At 34.3% G+C, this 22,439-nt stretch overlaps 1 protein-coding gene across 2 annotated transcripts in view; it reads right to left on the bottom strand.

Annotated features, from left to right (window-relative positions):
- TMEM65 (transmembrane protein 65) overlaps window positions 1-22,439 on the bottom strand; it is a 45,625-nt gene that overhangs the window by 5,776 nt on the left and 17,410 nt on the right. For both annotated transcript variants that reach the window (XM_043879415.1, XM_043879416.1), the window contains 4 exons: window positions 9,498-9,542; window positions 6,433-6,500; window positions 1,727-1,781; window positions 853-895 (listed from right to left, as the gene is read on the bottom strand). In XM_043879415.1, coding sequence (XP_043735350.1) covers window positions 853-895; window positions 1,727-1,781; window positions 6,433-6,500; window positions 9,498-9,542 — 211 coding nt within the window. The remainder of the gene's footprint in view (window positions 1-852; window positions 896-1,726; window positions 1,782-6,432; window positions 6,501-9,497; window positions 9,543-22,439) is intronic.

Here is a 22,439-nt window from a genome sequence, read left to right as displayed (position 1 = left end):
CTAGATTATAGGGCTAAGTAGACTGCTCCTAGACGCAAATTCAAATCTCAAAACTTACCATCAAAATGAACCAAAAAAAAGAGGAAGAAACAGAACCAAAGACTGAGCAAGACAGAGCATGTTTATCACAATAATTAATGCCAACTCTGTCTAATTCATACTTCCTAGGCTTCCCCAAGCTCAGGGAATAGCCCAGGCCATCTGCTGCTTAGAAGAGAAAATGTAACAACAGAAGGAGAAAGCTGGCCTTTTCTGAGTAGGCGCCCTCAGTTTGTTTCATCATTCCTTCTTGCCACATGGAATAAAACGAGCAAAAATTAGCCAAGTCCATGTAAGATTTGGCCATTATTTGCTTTGAAAATTACTCTCTCTAGAGAACATGCCCAGTCAGTATCCTCATATTTGAGCCATATTTCTTATCTTTGGACTTAGTGGGAGGATGGGGGGGGTGTGAAATAATGATAGGGTTTCTTACTTTTAGTCCTGTCTCATCCTTAGAAATATTTATAAAATACATATAAACATTTCAGGAAATGAAAAATTCAACTCTGCTTACCTTACAGTAGTTTTAGAAAAAAATTTTACACATATCAGAATTGCTTGAGAAGATTCTTTAACACAAATGTCAGGGCCCCATCCCTAGAGACACTAATTCTGCAAGACTGAGATGTGAGCTAGGCATCTATATTTGATGCACACCAAAGATTTAGTGCTGCTGATTTAGAAACATTAATTTTGAAAACTTAGTTCTAAAACACACATGCAAAAATAAGTGTCCCTTTTCAAAATCCTTCCCAATTAAAGGAGAATGGAGAATAGAGAGTAAGTATACACATGCACAAGTGAACCTACCCAAGACCAGCTAAATCTGACACAAGGTTTCCCAAAGCAGCAGCTAAAAAAATGAAAAATGGACAAGTGAATTACTACATAAAAGTCAGAAAAATCACTATAGTAGATCACCGTGTAATCAATAAAGCACTAGTCTGGAAGAGTTACCACCTTTCTAAGCTACAATGACTATATCCAAAGTAACTCATAAACCTCCATCAATTAGTAGTTTTTTTCCTGATGTGGCAGCCAGTTTCCAGTTTGGTTTCAATATTAAAACATCTGCATAACATTCTGTAGTTCAACTTTCAGACAATATTTAAGGGAATTTGGATACTTGAAAGTTAAAGAGTAAAGCTATATGTACAGCTATGACATTCAAGAAAATCAAGGAGAAGAAATGTCTCATTCATTACTCATCTACTTCACATGTTCCATAATAACACAACACAGAATTGTTCCCAAATCCCACCATCATGAAGAGTAGAGTGGTATTTGTGGGGAAAGAAGGAGAAAGAACCAAATCAGATTTTTGATCTTGTGTTTCCTTCCTTGATTTTTCTTCCCAACTTGAAAATAAATAATTTGATAGAGAAAATGGGTAGGAAGGTTTTAGGGTAACACTGAATTAAGAGAAAAAAAATTTTTTAACACAGTCAATATAGTAGATTATTGTTACTCATTAACTAACATAAAGTACCCAAACTTTCTCAGAAAAATGCATACTACCTGTACAAAATTAAGGAGGATTAAGATAGGATTAAGGAGATAAACTATTAATGACAGACATCTCAGTGAGTAAATTCATTCAAATGAAGTATCTTCTTCTATACTTAATCTACTAAAATGTTTCATAAATATACAATGGAATAATAACACTACTATTATTAAATACCTGCCATAGTTGAAATTCCAAAAATAATTCCAATAGACAATTCAATATGGGTTCCCTGAAAAACAATTACAAAGAAATTAATCTTAAAAATTAAAACTGAAGTGACTATAAAAGAATAGCAAAGCATTAATAAAACAGATAAAACAATGTTATTACAGCAAAGTTATATATAATATACATAAAATGCATATACTATAGCAAATCACTTATTAAATATATGCATTCATGCAGAAATAACATCAATATTTTATTCATTACAATTAAGCCTTCATAAAAATAAAAAATAGCAACACACAGAGCAATGCAATTCATCATTAATAATCTAGAATTTATATTTTCTTACTACAGAAAGGTACTTTAATGCTTTTGAACACAAAGACAACCAACTCATCTAAATTTTAAATTCTGAATGATACAATTATATACTATTGGTATCTACCTTATAAAAGATTTAAAAGACTAGACCAGTTTCTAAGGACCCAAAAAATCAGACTTCAAAAATTATCCTTAAAACATTTAGCTCTTTAATCACTAGATAATGAGACTACATAATTCATTTACAAGCAACAATAGCATTTAATACAATAGAGATACAGCAAAAAAGAAATCCTAGAACCTATTGTGCTAATTCAGCTCTAGCCCTTATGCAATACTGCCAAAAATGGACTTCTCGAAAGTTCTCTTAAATATTGATGGTTGAAAATTTCCAAAAAAATTTTTTTAAATCTCAATGATACTTATAGAGGAAAAAAAAAAAAACGCCCTACAAATCTCAGTATTTGTTGAGGAAAAACAAAAGAGAATGCCCTATCTGGTATACAGTAATATGGCATTACGCATTTATTTACAAAACTGAAGAGAAGTTAAGTTTAACTTCCTCAATTTTCCTTCCCCTAAGCCTTTTGATTCCACTCCTTTAAAATATAATTCCTATAGAGTATGGACCAAATAGCCTGATGTAAAGGTCTCCCAGGCATTAAAGTTACAAGGTTGTAAAGGAACGCAAAGAAACAGATTTCTGAAGAAAAAGAAAACTGGCACAAAGAAATATCTTTATCCATGGATGCAAAATACCCTGGAGTATTAAGGAGTATTAATATAGGAGAGAAGCACCCGATAGCTACAATGTATAAAAAATAAATACAGCATCTTTAACAGCAATGAATCATTGGAAATTACCTAAAATTAATCTGTCTGCCAACACATGTATTTATAAAGCATTTACATGCTTAATCACTTGGTTGAATTTAAGAAACCTGAAGATGATTTTAATAGCATGAAAAGCTTCATGTAAACTCAAAGTTGGTTTGAAGGCAATGAAATCTCCACTCTTTTCCTTTTTCCCATATAACATCAAATTTCATGTTAACAGGTGGGGTAGAAATTATAAATAAATCTAGTACTAGTTGTCTTAAAGTTGTACTTGGTTCGTCACCTTAATCTTATTCATCTATTCTAGAATTCTAATCAATTCTATCCTAATTAAATTGTAAGGAAAAGAATTCCCCCCTACCCACTAAAATCTAAGTTATAAAAAGCAATCCAACAACACAAAAATAAAAAACTATGAAATCACAAGCTTAGTATGAACAGCAGCCAAGAATAAAAGTCAAATCTACTATGAGAAATTATATAGGAATTTGTTTACATGATTGCAATTAGGGTAGAAGTCAAGACAGTATACCTAACAGGAAAAAGCATCAAATGGCACAATACAAAAAAAAGAATCAGTTAAAAATTAAACATTAAAAAGAAGGTTTTCTTAACTAGCTATCTTCAAACAATCATAGCTATCCTACAATGGCAGTTAGTGTTTAACTAAAAAAGGTGAAAAACATTCTTAAGATAACAATGTTCACTTATTTGCCTTTTCATAGATTCTATAGTTATATTATTTATGGATTTTTAGTCTTAACAGTCTATTAAAAAAGTCTCTCTGGAAAAATTTAACTGTTTCTGAATTATTCTGCAATTATCACAGGATATTTTTGCCACACCTCTTATTCTTAATCAGTTTTAAGCCAGTAGTTTAAATACTTATTTCAGTACTATATAAATAAACTGGTGATGTCTGTGAAACTGGATTTCAACATAAACCAGAAAAACAAATTTTACTGAGTTAGAGTCAATCATCTCAGGCCTAGAAAAACAGTCCACTCTAGTCACACTAATAATTAGACACAGGCCTGAGTAACACAAGATAGGAACAACATTACAATAATTTGACTTTAGAATGTGGGTGTGGTTGTTCTGTCTTAATTGGTAACTGTATTTATTTATTTATTTTTTTTTTGGGGGGGGGGGGTTTGCTTATTTATGCATCTGAAAGATATTTGCTGTGAAGTTGCTGGTTCCTAATAGCACTACTTTACTTTGGACTGCTGGGAGTAACTGTATTTAAACACAGATATCTGTTTCTTGGGGCTTCCCTGGTAGCTCAACTGATAAAAAATCTGCCTGCAATGTGGGAGATTCCAGTTCAATTCCTGGGTTGGGAAGATCCCCTGGAGAAGGGATAGGCTACCCACTCCAGTATTCTTGCCTGGAGAATCCTCATGAACAGAGGAGCCTGGCGGGCTGCAGTCCATTGGGTCACAGAGTCGGGCACAAATGAGCGACTCAGCGCAGCACATCTGTTACTGGAGATATTTATTTCAAAGAAATAGTAAGACCATACTGAAAGTTGATGAAAGTGAAAGTCACTCAGTCGTGTCTGACTGTTTGTGACCCCATGGACTATACAGTCCATGGAATTCTCCAAGTCAGAATACTGGAGTGGGTAGCCATTCCCTTCTCCAGGGGATCTTTCTGACCCAGGAATTGAACCGGAATCTCCTGCATTGCAGGTGGTTTCTTTACCAGCTGAGCTACCAGGGAATCCCCAAGACCATACTGTGAAGGTCTTATTCAGGACCTAAGAAACTACCCAGTTTCCCTATTCTGTTCCCTCTTCAAAATCTCCTTGCCCCCCTCTTTAAGCAAAATATATCATCTCAACACTTCCCTTTAGCAAGGATAGTTTTTCATCATTTGAGTATCTAAGGTTTGTTCAACTGAGGCCAAAAAAATAAAAAGATTATTAAGATGGTAGAATGGGGGGATACCTGCTTTCAATACAGAATTTAAATACTGAGTGTAAAATTGTCACAGAGAAGCTTTAATACAATCTATTCAGGAATATACCAAGTTTTAAACGACAGTTCATAATTTAATCATAGTGGGTTTTTTCTATAAATAATAAATAAAATTAATTTTATTTACATTAACAATTTAAATAATCTAACCAACTCAAGGCTTACTAAAGGCTTACTTATTTCAGAAAGGTAGTATGGCATGGTTGAAAAAGTTTCTTTTATTCACAGATATATAAATTAATCATCTTGATTCTTGTATACATATTAGGAAAATATCATAATCAGCCAGAAAGCTAGCATTTTGAAATTATATTTTAGATGCTCTTACCAGACTACTCTGCTCAAGAATTATCCATCCAATGGGTGCTTATCACTTTCAAATTATGTACATGCTACAGTATCTTCTATGACTGTTTACCAAGCGAGATACCTTCCTGATGTGTAAACCTTGTGTTTCTTCAACCAGCTGAATGGCTACAATCTCTGGATATCTGATCCCCATCAATCTGGACATAAACTAAGACTACATAGCAGAGAAAACCATTCTTGAGCGAACCAATTTGATAGTCTTCAAGCAAATTTTATAATCTATACAATGTAAACTATACTTTCATCCCTATTTTAAAACCAAATATTCTATCGCTACCCACCTACAGTACATGTGACTGTCAAAAAACTGAAACAAAAAAACAAAACAAACGATGACCAAAAAAAAAAAAACAAAACCCTGGCATCTTTCAAATATTTTTTCCTTATATTTGATAATTCTAAAATCCTTCTTTTTTTTTTTTTTGAGCAGTTTCCTACACAATATCTAGAATTTTTAGACTTTTTAAAACTTCAAGTCAGTGAGGAGAATTGGATACAGGACTAGGCAGTTTCAGAAGACCTGCATTTTCCTCGTGGACTAATGATGGACATGTATTTTCATCATGACTTTCTAATCTAAACCCCAAATTGGGTTGACATCTATTGACAAAAGATGTCATAGAAGAGTAAGAAAGGTCAATTGACCATTCCTAAGACTAAACAGCAGCAAGACTAAACAATACCTTTAAGAAACAACCTTAAATGAAAATGACTTCAGCAAAAGAGAATTTTTAACACTGATGGAACAGACTGAAGGCCCTATCATTTACAGTATTCTGAATTGAAACTTAAATCATCTTTGAGTTAAATGGATAGACTGAATATCAAAACACTCTTGTAAACATTTTTGTATGGGAAAACTGGACAAAGAACTAATTAATAGCATACACATATGAGAACTGCTGATAAAATTAAAGGACATCAGAAAATTTTACAAACTTTTTTCTTTAATAATGTTGAAACTAGAACAGAATAATATAGACTCAATGAATATCTGTTTATTATTGTCAATGCTTTACCAAAAGTCCTGATTAATAGATATAATGCCTTAAAATTGAGGTACAGTCTAATTAACATGAAATACAGCTAAAAATAGTCATTCATTTGTTAATTAAAGCTTTACAACTATAATATATAAATTATTAGGAAAATTTAGACCACATTTCTTTATTAATTCAAAATAGAAGGGTTGAAAGAACTTACTGCAACAATCATAATTGCATTATCCAAAAAGCCAAACCCTATGAAAGGTATCGCATTGTGGATGAATACTGAAAAACATCAAAAACAGAAAAATATATTTTAAGATTTCTATAATTTTAAAATGACAAAAACAGATCATATGATTAAAGTCTCATAAGTAGATATGATTTAAGTTTTAGAATTTGCTTTCCATTCCCCACAGCCAAAAGATTCTGCTTCTGCTATGTTTATATACTTGGTAGAAGCTATAATGGGGAAAAAACAAAATAAAAAACACATAACATGTAAAATTAATTGTGTTAGGCTTTTGTGCTTTCTTACTGGCAACACACACACACACATGTACAAATTACATACAGTTAATGACAGAACAATAAATAAATACATTTTATGAGTACCATATTTTACCTGTTAAATAACTATTGACATCAATCTTTTTCTCTCTTAGACCTAAAGATTGATATCATAAAATTGATCTCCATATTAGAAATAATAAAAAATGTTTGAATCAAATTTCAGGGAAGTTATCTGGTCACATTTACTTATCAAACAATTTTTTAAACACTGTTAGGAAACTGTGATTATGTCATTTCTATTAGACATCTGGATTCAAAGTCCTCTTTCCTTCCTCGACACATCAGTATCCCTGATTGCTTTCACAAACTAAAACAAATAATATTTGATTTAAATAAAAATGTAACTTGGCCTCTTCCTACCAAAAGCACACCATATCTTATCTACCAAGTACATAATCTGGATGACCTGAGAAAACAGAAATGTAACTAGGAAGAGCTAATAACTATTTTTTAAATATATTTTGCTTCATCTTTTTTTCCTATTTGCATCTTCAGCACATTGCAGAATGCGTAGTGCATAGTAGATGCTCAACAAACATTAGTTAATTAAGTTGAGGACATCTACCTTGGAAAGGAAGAAAATTCCAGACTAAGACAATTGAGGGAAGACTGTGAAACAGATTAAAAGCTGAGGACAGTTAAGACTTTATTTTAATTAATCTATAAATCTGCCAAGGTATAGTCAACATCCGTCCAACTGAGGACTTTTTAAAAATAGGCATCAAAGCATTCAGTTTTATACCACATCCAAAAAATTGTCCCTTAAATCAATTGGTTAGTTATGTATTTAGTGTTCAGTGACTTTACATCTTTTTTCTTTTAACGTAGTTAAGTCCACAGAAAATACAATTAAAATATAATCCAGAAATTATGAAAATTTGATACTACTATGGTGAGTTCTGCACCAATAAGGGAAGGCTAATAAACAGTAAAACAAGAAACATTTCTACCCATAAGCACTACCAAAGACTAAGAATCAAGGGGGGAAATGGTACATATTCTAGGTCATTTCAGAGCTCTTGTTACCACATAAGAATGTCCCAGGTAAAAAGCAGCATCTTTTTAATTACAAAGTATATTATTTTAAAAGATAATAAAAAATCAAATGACATTAATGAAACAGCGTTTCTTCATTAAAGGGCTGTCTTAATTCTTCAACTTTTTGCCTGGGTTCAGGAGCTTAATGACCAGACATTTGAAATTTTATAATAATCAGCTTCTAAAACACATACAGAATTTCAAAAAATACTACAAATTGGTAAGTCAAAGGAATATAATGAAATTCTAATAGTTCACTATATGAAACACTTACAGAGAAGAGAGAGCTGCTACTTAGATATATATATTTGAAGAGAAGACTCCCAAACACCTTCTCAATCATCTTTGAAAAGTAAATATGGTAAAATATGAAACTTTTGGAATTACTAAATATTTTGGGGTTAATCTGATGGCATCTCTAAAACTAGCTAGTTATAAATATCTTAAAATTAGGTGTCAAGGTTACTAAACTAAGATTAAGCTAATAGTTATCTTAGTAGAAACTTGGTCAGTAAAACCAAAGCATGTTGCTACATTGCATAATAATTACCTGCAACTGTAAAATTTATCATGTTTTGATGCTTAGATGTAAATAAATGTGTCCTATAAATAAAAATTTATTTTCAACCCAAAGGAAAAATATAAGTTTCAAAAAATTACATAACATGTACTGGACACTCCGCTGGGCACTTGAGAAACAGAGATAGTTGATCCCAGCCCTCAAGAAGTCTGGGAATGATAACAGAGCCATATAGTTAATGTCAATATGACTCCGTAACTGGTGATAGCATTATACAGTGCTATGGATATAGAGTATGTGAACCCAGCCTAGAAGCATCAGAAAAGATTACCAGGGAAAGAAAAATCTTAAAGAATTCTTAAATTGTTTTGATACCTGGGAAAAGCTACTAATTTCTAAGGCAATTTACATTCTACCTCTGAGAGAAAAAAAGGAACTAGCTACTACATTTTAATTATATGTCTGCTCTCCAGTATGTAATGACAGACTACCAATTTGTGATTTCTTCAGTTTCCTTTGGAAAATATTATTCTATAACTCAGCAGTTATCAGCAAACCATATCTAATATTTAGCTTTAACTTGCAACCAGTTCAAATTCACTGCACTGCTGAATACTTCTCTTCTTCCACTGTCTTTGTAAGAAGACCCTGAACTGTTTTACATTCCTTTGGTGTTAGCCCTTGAACAGTTACTCCAATCACAATACAGTAAAGAGAGCAGACCAGCAGCATTAAAAGGTTCTTCTTTGGGGTGGCTTAAAATGAACTTTACTTTCTTCATTATTAGAAACAAGACAGAGCATTTTCTCCACCAAAGAAAATAGCCTAGAAATTCCAGTTCTGAAATAACCCAACTTAAATCCAAACTAAAGTAAACATATCCTTTTATCCAGGAACTAAGAAAACCTCTACTACAATTTTATCTCTAGATGGTAACAATATTTAAACACTAACAGACATGGTTAACAATCTTAGAAATTCTATAATACTATGTTTTAAACCAAATTTACAAACCTTTTGCTTTAGCATAATAAATAGGATAATCTATTCTATCTGGAATGAATTAATTTGTTGACTCTTCTGTATTATTAATGAATAACATAGCTATTTCAAGTAAAAGACAGATGCACAAATAATTATAGAACCATTACCATATCTCAGCTGTCCTGGGGTTGGTGGTTGAGCTTCCAACTTTTCTGAAGGGGAAAGAGAGGGTGTGGTCAAGAATTAGTTACTATAGCAAGATTTCTTTTTTATTACAATGAAGAAAACAGTAGCAGAATTACAAAATGAGAGAACAGCAGAGTTTATTCATAAATTATCTTTAGGTGAATGAACCAAAGTTATCCATACAGGAAATATTTCTTGGTATAGATTAAATTACAAGGCTAGAAAAACAAATTGAGCTTTAATTACAGGCCTACTATAACCCTATATCCCTGGGCAAATCACTTGTTTTTGGCTTTTTGTAAATACGTCTTTGTATCTCTACAATGAGACTAATTAATATCCCTTGATAATATACTGAATATTTTGAGTTTTGAAAAATATACTACAGGATAATAAAGAACATTTACACAACAAAATGACCCCAGAGAGTAGGGTGTGATTCACTAAATAGCAACATTACTTATATGTCATAATAAACACAAAAAGTTTTCTCAAGTATATTTTATCAAAGTATATTCAAGTGCCATCATTAAATCTAAAAATTAACAATTACAAAAATGCTACCTATGTAATCTCATAATAACCAACTCATCATTTGTATAAGAGTAAATTACAGTAAAATGGCAGAGAATTCCACCTTCTTTATTCTCATTCAATCCAACAGGATTAACTGATATACTATACAGAAGAACCCAAACCATGGGTCACTCTGCAATTAAGATCTAGTATAACCAAAGTGTCCAAAGAAATACATTACAAACTGGATATATATTTTCTAAAATATTTATAATCTATGACAACATAAGAACTGAAGAGTTTAGTTTTTAAAAAGTGAAAAGCCAATGAATCTCCATCAATAAGCTACATAAAAAGGAGTATGACATATTTGTAAATGTTATTTTACTAAAAAAGCATATAGTATCATAATGACTTTATAATAAGAAATGTGCTAAAACCTAGAGTTTAGGCAATTATTGGATCATTAAGAAATTCTAAGAATGCAAATTTAAGTTTTGTTTTTCCTTTTCTAGGACAGTAAAGAAATGAAGATATCTAAAACTTTGCAGTATTTTGTATCTGCTTAGAATATAATCTCTATTCTTTGACTAGTACTATTACCTCAAAATCTACTTTGAAAGCATGCAAATAGTTTCCCAAATTTTTAACAAGGAATATAAGACACCACTGTACTCCAGAGTTTTCTGGTGAAGTAAACATGCACAAGTGGTTACATACCAGAACTATTTCCTAGTTGCATTACTCTCACCATCACTACAGTTCTGACACTGTGAGGAGAAGTCCTTGTCAGTTGACTGGAACATCTTGAAATACCTAAAAATTCAACAAGCAGGACCTTCCCAATGTAATGAGAATATATAGAGTCCTTGCTTTTACTTCTTCAAATTCTCTACATACTGAGCAAAGTATTTTAAAATATTTTACAACTCCTAGGATGAAAAGATAAGAGCAAGGCAAATGTATAATGTGTAAAAGTAATGAGGGGGAAAAAATCAAATAATGTAAGCAATATTTCGAATCTGTCTTTCTAAGTACATACAAGGATTAAAAAATTAAAGGTAATGAAAAATAACTCTTTTTAAAAGAAAGAAAAAGAAAATAATACAAAGTAAAGGAGACACAGCAGGGAGGAAAACCACTGGCACAGAGGTTAAAGCAAAATCAAAGCACAGAGCTTTGCCTCCTGCCTTATAAAGAACCCAAGGAGTAATAAGAGGAAACAGGAAAGGAACATTTCCTAGAGAGTGGAAATTTTATTGGAAAGTACCCATCAAAAATTGTGACTCATAAGCTGACCATTTTGAGGATTCTGACACTATATCTTCTTTACTACATTAACAGAAAGAAGACAAATACATATCAGAAGTGAAAAAACATTAGGTGTATAACACACAATAAAACTCAATCTTTGAAATAAGCCCAAGGTTTCAGCAGTCTGTACCAATTTTAAAATGTGAGGGGAGCTAATATAATCCCCTTGAAAATAATCATAGTAAATCCCAAAGCTTTATATCCCTACATACATATCTTAACCTTAAATTTTTTCTTCTGACGCACAGTAAACTATGTACACTTACATGGAAATGTACTCCAATCTAATCTTTTATTAAGCAGACTCGAGTTAGAAAAACTAGTTCTTTCTGTTTCAGTGTGAGTGTGCATTACATGCATCACAATTTCTCTCTTTTTCTAAATATTTTAAAATAAGAAGACTATTGATCTAGTTGCTAAGTTGTATCCGACTCTTGCGACCCCATGAACTGTAGCCTGCCAGGCTCCTCTGTCCATGGGATTCGCCAGGCAAGAATACTGGAGTGGGCTGCCATTTCCTTCTCCAAAGACTGTACATTACCACACCATATTTTCCAACCATTTTTAGCTTAAAAAGTCCTGGTTCTACTTCCAGTACAGGCTGAATTATCCTCTATCAGACTAATCCTATACAGAATAACTATAAATAAATATTTGAGAGCTCTGGAAAATGACCAAAAAGCAGGTTGATTGTGGAGAGGAATCAACAATTACAAAGAAGAATGGAACTAAGTGAGTTACCCATTTCATGAAGATTTTGGCCTAAACCAGCTCTTAAAAAAAGAAGAAAGAACCCTTCAGTCTTTCTGGCCTAAAGAAGCAGTGGGCAAGGTGCAAGATAACCAAAGCCACTGCAAAGTGAGAGAAAAGAGCAGAGTCAGAAAGGAGGAGCCTTCAATCCTGATACACATTCAGTTCAAACATACGGCTTCTGTGTGAACCGCGCCTGTGCAGGGAAAACCACAAAAATCCCAGCTTAAGGTAAAATAGAAAGAAAATAAAAAGAATGAAGAGCATCACGAATGGTAAATACTGAGTAAATATAAAAGACTACTTTCTCCCTAGTAATTTAAATAAACCTGATTGTCCAAAAATTGCAACACTGCCATGTGGAGTTTATAATGTATGTAGATATAATACATTTGACATCAAAGCATAAAGGATGAAGGAGGTCACAAATGGACCAATTTGGAAATATGACTGCAATATTTCCACAATGTATGTGACATGGTACAAGGTTCTAAGTAGAAGCAGCTCTAAGCAGTATGCAAAGTTAAAGGATCACATACAGACAAAATGCATCAAGGACACAGTTAAAAAGCTAAATAATGTGAAGGAGATTGCAAAAAATATTAAGTCAAAAGAACGCAGGAAATGAGAACAGAAGAAAGAAAAGAGAACCAAACAGTAAAATAGTAAACCTACATCCAACTATATCAATAATTACTTTCAATGTTAAAGGACTAAACAATCCAATTAAAAGGCAGAGGTTGTTAAAACGGACAAAAAGGCAAGACCCAACTATACGATATCTGCAAGAATTACACTTCAATAGATTAAAAGTAAATAAATGGCAAAAGACATATTACACAAACAGTAAGCTTGTAAGACTGGAGCTGCGGCAGTGCTGTGCTGAGCTGCTCAGGCACATCTGACTCTTTGTGACCCCCTGGGCTGTGGCTCGCCAGGCTCTTCTGTCTATGGGATTTCCCAGGCAAGAATACTGGAGTGGTTGCCATATCCTCCTCCAGGGGGTCTTCCTGACCCAGGGATCAAACCTGCATCTCTTGTGTCTCCTGCATTGGCAGGTGGATTCTTTACCACCTGGGAAGCCCCTAAGGCTGGAGTTGTTCAGTTGCTAAGACGTGTCCAACTCTTTGCACCCCATGGACTGCAGCACACCAGGTTTCCCTGTCCTTTACTATCTCCCAGAGTTTCCTCAAACTCATGTCAATTGAGTCAGTGATGCCTTCCAATCATCTCATCCTCTGTCACCCCCTTCTCCTCCTGCCTCCTATCTTTCCCAGCATCAGGGTCTTTTCCAGTGAGTCAGCTCTTCTCATCAGGTGGCCAAAGTACTGGAACTCCAGCATCAGTCCTTCAAATGAATATTCAGGATTAACTTCCTTTAGGATTGACTGGTTTGATATCCTTGCAGTTCAAGGGATTCTGAAGAGTCTTCTCCAGCACCACATTTCTAAAGCATCAATTCTTCGGGTGCTCAGCCTTCTTTATGGTCCAACTCTCACATCTGTACATGAATACCAGAAAAACCACAGCTTTGACTACATGGACCTTTGTTGGCAAAAACTGGAAAGGCGATGTTAAAAACAGATAAAGTGGATTTAAAGAGTATTACCAGAACCAGGGACATTTCAAAATGTGAAGAGTCAACTCATCAAAAGGCATAATAACAATTTGCTTATGTTTAGAGTGTTCTTGCCTGGAGAATCCCAGGGATGAGGGAGCCTGGTGGGCTTCCGTCTATGGGGTCGCACAGAGTCGGACACGACTGAAGCGACTTAGCAGCAGCAGCAGTAACAAAGCTTCAAAATGCATGATGCAAAATCTGACAAAATTAAAGGGAAAATAAACATTTCTACAATTATACTTGAAGATACAAAAGCTTCTCTCTCAGCAACTGATAGAAAACCAGGGGAAATTATCACTAAGAAACAGATTATCTGAACAGCACTACCAATCATCTTCATTCAACTAATATTTAAACATCCATACTCAACAACGACAGAATGCATATTTTTTTCAAGTGCAGATGATAACATTTATCAAGAGACCATATGCTGATCCATACTGATCCACAAAACAAGTGTTAATAAGTTAATGATTACAATTGTAAAGAATATGTTCTCTGACCAAAATACAACTCATAATAAGATATCTAGGGAAGAAAGTGGAAATTAAGTAACATCTTCTAAATACACAAGCCGAAGAAGAAATCAAAGAGGAAATTAGAAAATACTTTTCAAATGAATCACAATGAAAATACAGCATACTGAAATTTGTCAGGACAGCTCAATGAATGCTTAGAGGAGTTTTAAGTACTAATATTAAGAAGAAGAAAGGCCTAAAATAAATGATGCATGGTTCTATCTGAAAAAGCTACCAAAAAAAGAGAGCAAGGTAATGAAAAGTAAGTCGTAGAATGAAGGCTATAACAACAAAAACAGCTGAAATCAATGAAATAAAAAGCAAACAATAACGGAAACAGACAAAGCCAAAAGTTGATTCTTTGAAAAGATTAACAAAATGAAAAAACCCTTAGGTACACCAATCTAGAAAGAGAACACAAATTACTAATATCAGGAATAAAACAGGGGACATCACTACTGATTCTACAGACATTAAAATAAGAATATCACATATAACTTTATGCCAACCTAGTCAACTTAGATGAAATGAACAAATTCCTTGAAAAATACAACTTACCAAAAGATATAAGCTGAAACAAAAAATCTGAATAGCCCTATCTAGTAGCAAAATCAAATTTGTTAACAAGCACCTTTCCATAACATTCACACTAAAAAAAAAAAAAACAACCCTCCAGATCCAGATGGTTTCACTAATGAGTTTTATTAAACAGTTAAAGAAAAGCAAACGCCAATCTCAGACAAACTTACAAGTTCCTTCAGAAAAACAAAAAATGAAGAAATAGTTCCTATTTTATAAGGTCAGAAGAGTACTAAAAATAAAATCAAACCAAAAAATTACCAAAAAAAGAGAAAGCTACAGACCAATATCCTTCATGAACACAGACAGAAAAATTCTTAACAGAATGATAACTTAGTGGAAAAATAACTTAACGGAATGATAACAGAATAGAAACTGCTTTTCCAAAGTGTGTTTATTCACAATACTGGCAAAAATAACTAACATCCAGACTTCCTTATTTTTTTCTTTTTCTCAGATATTTTTCATTGTTTGAAGAAGCTGCACTTAACAGGGTTTCACATTTAGAAATATATAGGTTAGCATTTTAATGCATACACATGGAATTTAGAAAGATGGTAATGATGACCCTATATGCGAGACAGCAAAAGAGACACAGATGTAAAGAACAGACTTTTGTACGCTGTGGGAGAAGGCAAAGGTGGGATGATTTGAGAGAATAGCATTGAAACATGTATATTACCATATGTGAAACAGATCGCCAGTCCATGTTCCATGCATGAGACAAGGGCACTCAGGGCCGGCACACTGGGATGACCCTGAGGAACGGGATGGGGAGTGAAGTGGGAGGGGGGTTCAGGATGGGGGACACATGTATACCCATGGCTGATATATGTCAATGTATGGCTAAAATCACTACAATACTGTAAAGTAATTAGCCTCCAATTAAAATAAATTAATTAATTAAAAAAAGAAAAAAAAAGTAACAAGAGGCATCCCTGTGGGGTTGTAACTCTTTTGTATGTTGACTCTATCAATGTCAATATTCTGCACGTGACACCATATGATAGTTTTTACAAGACGTCACCTTTGGGAAAAGTAGGTAGCCTGTATTATTTCTTGCAATTACATGTGAATCTGCAATTATGTCAAAATAAAAAGCTTAATTAAAATTAACGAACAGGAGTAAAAGAAGTTAGGTGCTTTTGAAATTTGTTCTTAAAAGTCTTATGTACACAGGCAGAAAGGCAAATAAACTTTAGCTAAAAATGACTGAATTGATCTACTGATAATGAAAATCCAAACAAGACACACACACACACGCACACACACACAAAGAAATATATAGGTTAGGACAACTATCTGTATGTGTCTATGAGATAATATTTACACATACATTTTTTTTCCTTTTGATTTCACATTTAAGTCTTTACTGGCAGGAAAGTAAGAAAGACATGATAGTTTTTACAAATTGCTTGTTTATACTGCATCAAACCAAATGAAAATTATTTTAAGTAGGATTTTCTCTCCTTCTAATCTATCCTTGAGAACATAAACATTCAATTATTTTAATGTATAAACAAATCTTTTCCTAATTAAAAGCTCCCTAGATATTAATTATAAATCCTGAAAACTATAACACTTTGCATGTTTAAATATAAAAAATTTCAACACTTTCAACATTTTGTTTTGCTTCAGTAACCCAGGAAGAATAGAGAAAACAATTTAAAACATGCAATTTCACTTTTACAAAATGAAATTTTGATTTTTTAGGATGTACAAAAAATTAGGAATTCCAGTTAGTCTTCTAATTAACAAAAGCAACCAAAGACCTGTTGTAGCTTACAAAATATTGTTACTAACTAACACTGAATTTTTAAAAGAAATATTTCCTTGATGAATTGGAATATTACAGTGCATCAGAATCATCATTTAATGGTCAACTATTACCTATTTAGGAAATATAAAACTGAGGGTCACTGCCATATAAAAGTCAAAAGAGAGTCAGAAGGAAACACAAAGTAAGGTTTTTTTCTCCTATCTCAAGAATAAAAATGTATTTAATCCAGCAGTTTTTTATATTTTGCTATATAAGTATAAATAATTACTTCATACTATATTCACTTAAAAGGAGGCGGTGGGGGGGGGGTCAGATTAGAAAGAGAAAGACAAAGGAAGAAATGAGAGAGCAACGTAACAAAAACAGATGAGGAACAATTGTAGAGATTTTTTAAAAGGAGAGAGAGAAAATTTTTGAAAGGAGCCTCATTGAAGGCCACACAAGAGGGAAACTCTAGTTCTGGGCGAATGGAGTTGCTGGGACTTGGTTTTCTTCAGTCTCTTCTCCACTGTATTTCTTTGTTAAGTAGCCATTCTTTACTCATAATTGTTTGTGTGTTAGTCACTCAGTCATGTTTAACTCTTTGTGACCCTATGAACTGTAGCCCACCAGGTTCCTCTGTGCACAGAATTCTCCAGGCAAGAATACTGGAGTGCGTTGCCATTTCCTCCACCAGAGGATCTTCCTGATCAGGTATCAAACCCATGGTCTCTTACATCTCCTGCATTGGCAGGCATGTTCTTTACCAGTAGTGCCACATGGGAAGCCCTTTTTCAATACAGAAGTGCACATAAAATTGTATTCTGTGATTTTCACAAAGCATTATATGGTGAACATTTCCCCTTTTAACTCTTTAAGGCAATAATTGCTTTGGTAGTATTTTATTTCATTATATGATACACAATAGTTTAATCCCCTTAACTAGATATTTATTCTTCATTATGTTTGGCTTTTAAAATAACACTTACATAAACCTGTACCTAAATCTTTTTATGTTTCTCTGAAAATTCTTTAACATAGATTATTCCTAAGTGGCATTACTGAATCCAAAAAAGGCATAAATTTAAGGATTTCTAAAATTTTACAAAATTTCTCTCAGAAAAAGCAGGCCAAATTACTCCCATCTTGATACATTTTAATTTTTTTCATGTTACACCTTTACTATAAATATTCTTATGCTCTCAGAAAGTAGGTAAAATGTCATTAAAACAAAATCCTTGAAAGAAAATTTCAAGCCCCAGTCAACTGCCAAGTTACTTTAACTGACAAAAGACTTCAACACAACGAATAAGGAGGACAGGTTCACAGAGCTTATTATGAAATTTAATTAACCTGCATACCCCTCCTTAATTATGTTGTCGTTGATCAGTCACTAAGTCATGCTGTGTCCTTCCTTAATTATATTTTCCCATAAAAATAAGTTTTAAAAAGCTTCAGTCCAATATCAACAAACGATTCTATAGTATCTTTTAGGATTGTAAGTCATTCTAGCAAGAAACATATATTAAACTGAAAATCAAAATACTTTGGTAGAAGAAAAGTAAGTCGAATACCTATAGTTTCTTTATTTTAGCCTCCACTATAAAACAATGTGTTTATAAAGTGGTGGGCTTCCATGGTGGCTCAGATGGGAAAGAATCTGCCTGCAATGCAGGAGACCTGGGTGTGATCCCTGGGTTGGGAAGGTCCCCTGGAGAAGGGAAAAGCTACCCACTCCAGTATTATGGTCTAGAGAATTCCACAGACAGAGGACCTGGCAGACTACAGTCCATGGGGTAACAAAGAATCGGACATGACCAAGCAACTTTCACATTCACTAGAAAACAAAACTACACCCCTTGACTACAGTGTGACATATTACATTATTTAATTAAAACTCAATATTTTGTAATAATCTAGGAGGGAAAAGAATCTGAAAAAGAATAGGTGTACATATAAACATAAACTGCTTAGACTTTTAACAGAACCAAAAGTTCCAATAGGTAAGGTTAAATTTACAATAAACATATAATGCATTAAAGAAGACAAACTTAAGATGCAAATCATGCTGTTCAAAATAATTTAAGCAAAGCAAATCATACCAGGTGCCAAAAAAATCAAACATGCACCCAAAAGGATTTATAAAGCTACAACACAATATTTTTTAAAAGAAATAAATTAATATGGTTAAGCTATTGCTTAACCTACTTACAAAACCTGACATTCTGAAATGAAAATTGAAACACTTTAGAAACTGAAAAAAACTTAACTTTTTAGTTTTGTAAATTTCAATTAACAGGTCTTGTCTTTTAAAATAATGGCTATTAATTATAAAACGATGTTTAGTTTTTTAAACACATTCCTTAACTAAGACCAAAAAGAAGTATTTCAGTGTGATTTTGTTATTTAGCATTTAAAAGTTTACTGCAACATGCAAAGAAATGTTTACTCAGATCATGTAATATTGTCACTCACTAAACTTCAGGGGAACATAGCATGCAACCTGGGGCTTCACTGCAGTTTACTTAAGGGAGACTAACAAATTCCTGGTCTGAGGCAGTCCAGTGGTATAACAGATAAGAGTTGGCCAGTACTAATGATGAGGAAGGTGATACGTGCATGCTTACTGGCTCAGTCATGTCTGACTCTTTTCAACCCCACTGACTGTAGCCCACCCAGCTCCTTTGTCCATGGGAATTCTCCAGGCAAGAATACTGGAGTGGGGTCACCATGCCCTCCTCCAGGGGATCTTCCCAACCCAGGGATCAAACCCAGTTCTCCCGCACTGCAGGCAAATTCTTTACCCTCTGAGCCACCAGGGAAGCCCCGGGAAGGTGATAGAGCCTAATTGATCATCACCTTTGTTAACTTCATTAACAAAGTTAAGAAATAGTAAATATTGGGACTTCTCTGGTGGTCCAATGGCTAAGACTCCTTGCTCCCAATGCAGGGGGGACTAGGGTTCACTGCCTGGTTGGAGAACTAGATCCCAACCGCGGCAACTAAGACCAGCACAGCCAAGTAAATAAAAATAAATCTAAAAAATAGTAAATACTAGATATACAGTAATTTATTTCTCTCATATCTATCATTTCATGAAGTTCTTTTTTTTTTTTTTTTAGGATAATCAAACATACTATCGATCTGTGGTTGCTTTTACATGTCTAAGTTGTCTATTTAGAACAATTATATACACTGCTTAACTCAGACACTGTATTCCTTTCCTTCTTTCATGCCGAAGGAAACCAGACAAAGAAAACAATTACTATATATAATGATTTTCCTTTTTTAAAAAGGCTAAGATAGTAAACTAACAGTACAAGTTTTTAAAAAAAGCAGATCTTACTTTTATGTTTTAGGTATAGAGACAGTACTCAGTTCAGTTCAGTTCAGTCGCTCAGTTGTGTCCGACTCTTTGCGACCCCATGAATCGCAGCACGCCAGGCCTCCTGTCCACCATCAACTCCTGGAGTTTACTCAAACCCATGTCCATCAAGTCGGTGATGCCATTCAACCATCTCATCCTCTGTCGTCCCCCTCTCCTCCTGCCCCCAATCCCTCCCAGCATCAGGATCTTTTCCAATGAGTCAACTCTTCACATGAGGTGGCCAAAGTACTGGAGTTTCAGCTTCAGCATCAGTCCTTCCAATGAACACCCAGGACTGATCTCCTTCAGGATGGACTGGTTGGATCTCCTTGCAGTCCAAGGGACTCTCAAGAGTCTTCTCCAACACCATAGTTCAAAAGCATCAATTTTTCAGCGCTCAGCTTTCTTCACAGTCCAACTCTCACATCCATACATGACCACTGGAAAAACCACAGCCTTGACCAGGTCTGTGCTTTAAGCCAACTTTTTTACTCTCCTCTTTCACTTTCTTCAAGAGGTTTTAGTTCCTCTTCACTTTCTGCCATAAGGGTGGTGTCATCTGCATATCTGAGGTTATTGATATTTCTCCCGGCAATCTTGATCCCAGCTTGTGCTTCTCCCAGCCCAGCGTTTCTCATGATGTACTCTGCATATAAGTTAAATAAGCAGGGTGACAATATACAGCCGTGACCACTCCTTTTCCTATTTGGAACCAGTCTGTTGTTCCATGTCCAGTTCTAACTGTAAAAACATTGGTCAAGTATTAATATTCAAAACTGAAGTAAAATCGCAATTATCTAAAATACTAATACCTTTTCCAATTGCTTTTTTTCTCTTCTAAGAAATCATTCTTTTTCATATAAATCATTAAAAGAAATCCATCAAAGTTGAAAGAGAGGGGAAGAAATCAACTCATCTATTATAGTTACCAAATAAAACATTTTCTGAATGGGAAAATTACATAGTTTCTGCTGGTTTCAGAACTGGATACTCTCTGCTGTTGCTGTTGTTCAGTGAGTTGTGTCTGGCTCTTTGTGACCCCATGGTCTGCAGCACGCCAGGCCTCCCTGTCATTCACTATATCCTGGAGTTTGCTCAAACTCATGTCCATTGAGTTGGTGATGCCATCCAACCATCTCATTCTGTCGCCCCCTTCTGTTCCTGCCCAATCTTTCCCAGCATCAGGGTCTTTTCCAATAAGTCGGCTCTTTGCATCAGGTGTCCAAAGTATTGGAGCTTCAGCATCAGTCTTGCCAATGTATATTCAGGGTTGATCTCCTTTAGGACTGACTGGCTTGATCTCCTTGCTGTCCAAGGGACTCTCAAGAGTCTTTTCCAGGACCACAGTTCGAAAGCATCAATTCTTCAGCACTCAGCCCCGTTTATGGTCCAACTCTCACATCTGTACATGACTACTGGAAAAACCACAGCTTTGGCTATATGGACCTTTGTTGGCAAAGTGATGTCTCTGCTTTTTAAAACACTGTCTAGGTTTGTCATAGCCTTTCTTCCAAGGAGCAAGCATCATTTAACTTCATGGCTGCAGTCACAGTCTGCAGTGACTTTGGAACCCAAGAAAATAAAATATGCCACTGTTTCCATTTTTTTTCCCTTCTACTTGCCATGATGTGATGTGACTAGATGCGATGCCATAGCACAGAAGTCAAGATGGCAGAGTAGAAGGATGTGCATGCATCTTCTCCTGCAAGAACATCAAAATCAGATACCCTCTAATCTAGCACTAATCTCCCCTGCTAATCCTAACATAATTTATTACCATGAAAAAAGCACTGAACTAAAAACCCAAAGGCCGGGACTTCCCTGGGGGTTCAGTAGTTGGAACTCCATGCTCCCAATTCGGGGGACCCAGGTTCAATCCCTGATCGGGTAGCTAAGATCCCACAAGCTGCAACTAAGAGCCCACACAATGCAACCAAGTCCCAGTGCAGCCAAATAAACAAATCAATAATAACAACAACAACAAACTCAAAAGCCTCCACACTAATCCCTGCTCTGATATACATATATATACATATAAAACCAGTCACCAAAGCTTGAGTACATCATAAACTATGTTTCATGTTACATAAAACAAAGATTTTAGGTCTCTGCATCCCTTCTAGCTCTAATATTCTGACTCTATATTGCCTCCTTATTGTAGAAATAGTAGGATTAAAAAAATAGAGGTGTACCACATAAACATTTATGAAGAGGCACACTACAGTAAGTAGGGACATAATTAAAGACTGAGTCTCAAAAGGTGATCACTGACAGGTTAAATCCTATTAGTTATTGTTCAGTAGCACTTTACCTCCTAGTGATATCATTTGCCATTATCTATAGAATAAGTATCATTCCTTTTCCCTACAGTGTCTTTAAAACAAGGATTATTTAAAAACAATCTTCAGAATAATCCAAAATTGAAACTTTTTTCTTCAAAGGACATTTTCTTCTTTTTTTATTTTTTCAAAAGACATTTTCATTAAATGTTTAATTTCT

Source organism: Cervus elaphus, chromosome 21 (genome assembly GCF_910594005.1).
Source record: "Cervus elaphus chromosome 21, mCerEla1.1, whole genome shotgun sequence".
In the NCBI taxonomy this organism is placed as follows: Eukaryota; Metazoa; Chordata; class Mammalia; order Artiodactyla; family Cervidae; genus Cervus; species Cervus elaphus.
The sequence above is the reverse complement of the archived record's forward strand: the minus strand, read 5'-3'. Positions and strand labels throughout refer to the sequence as shown.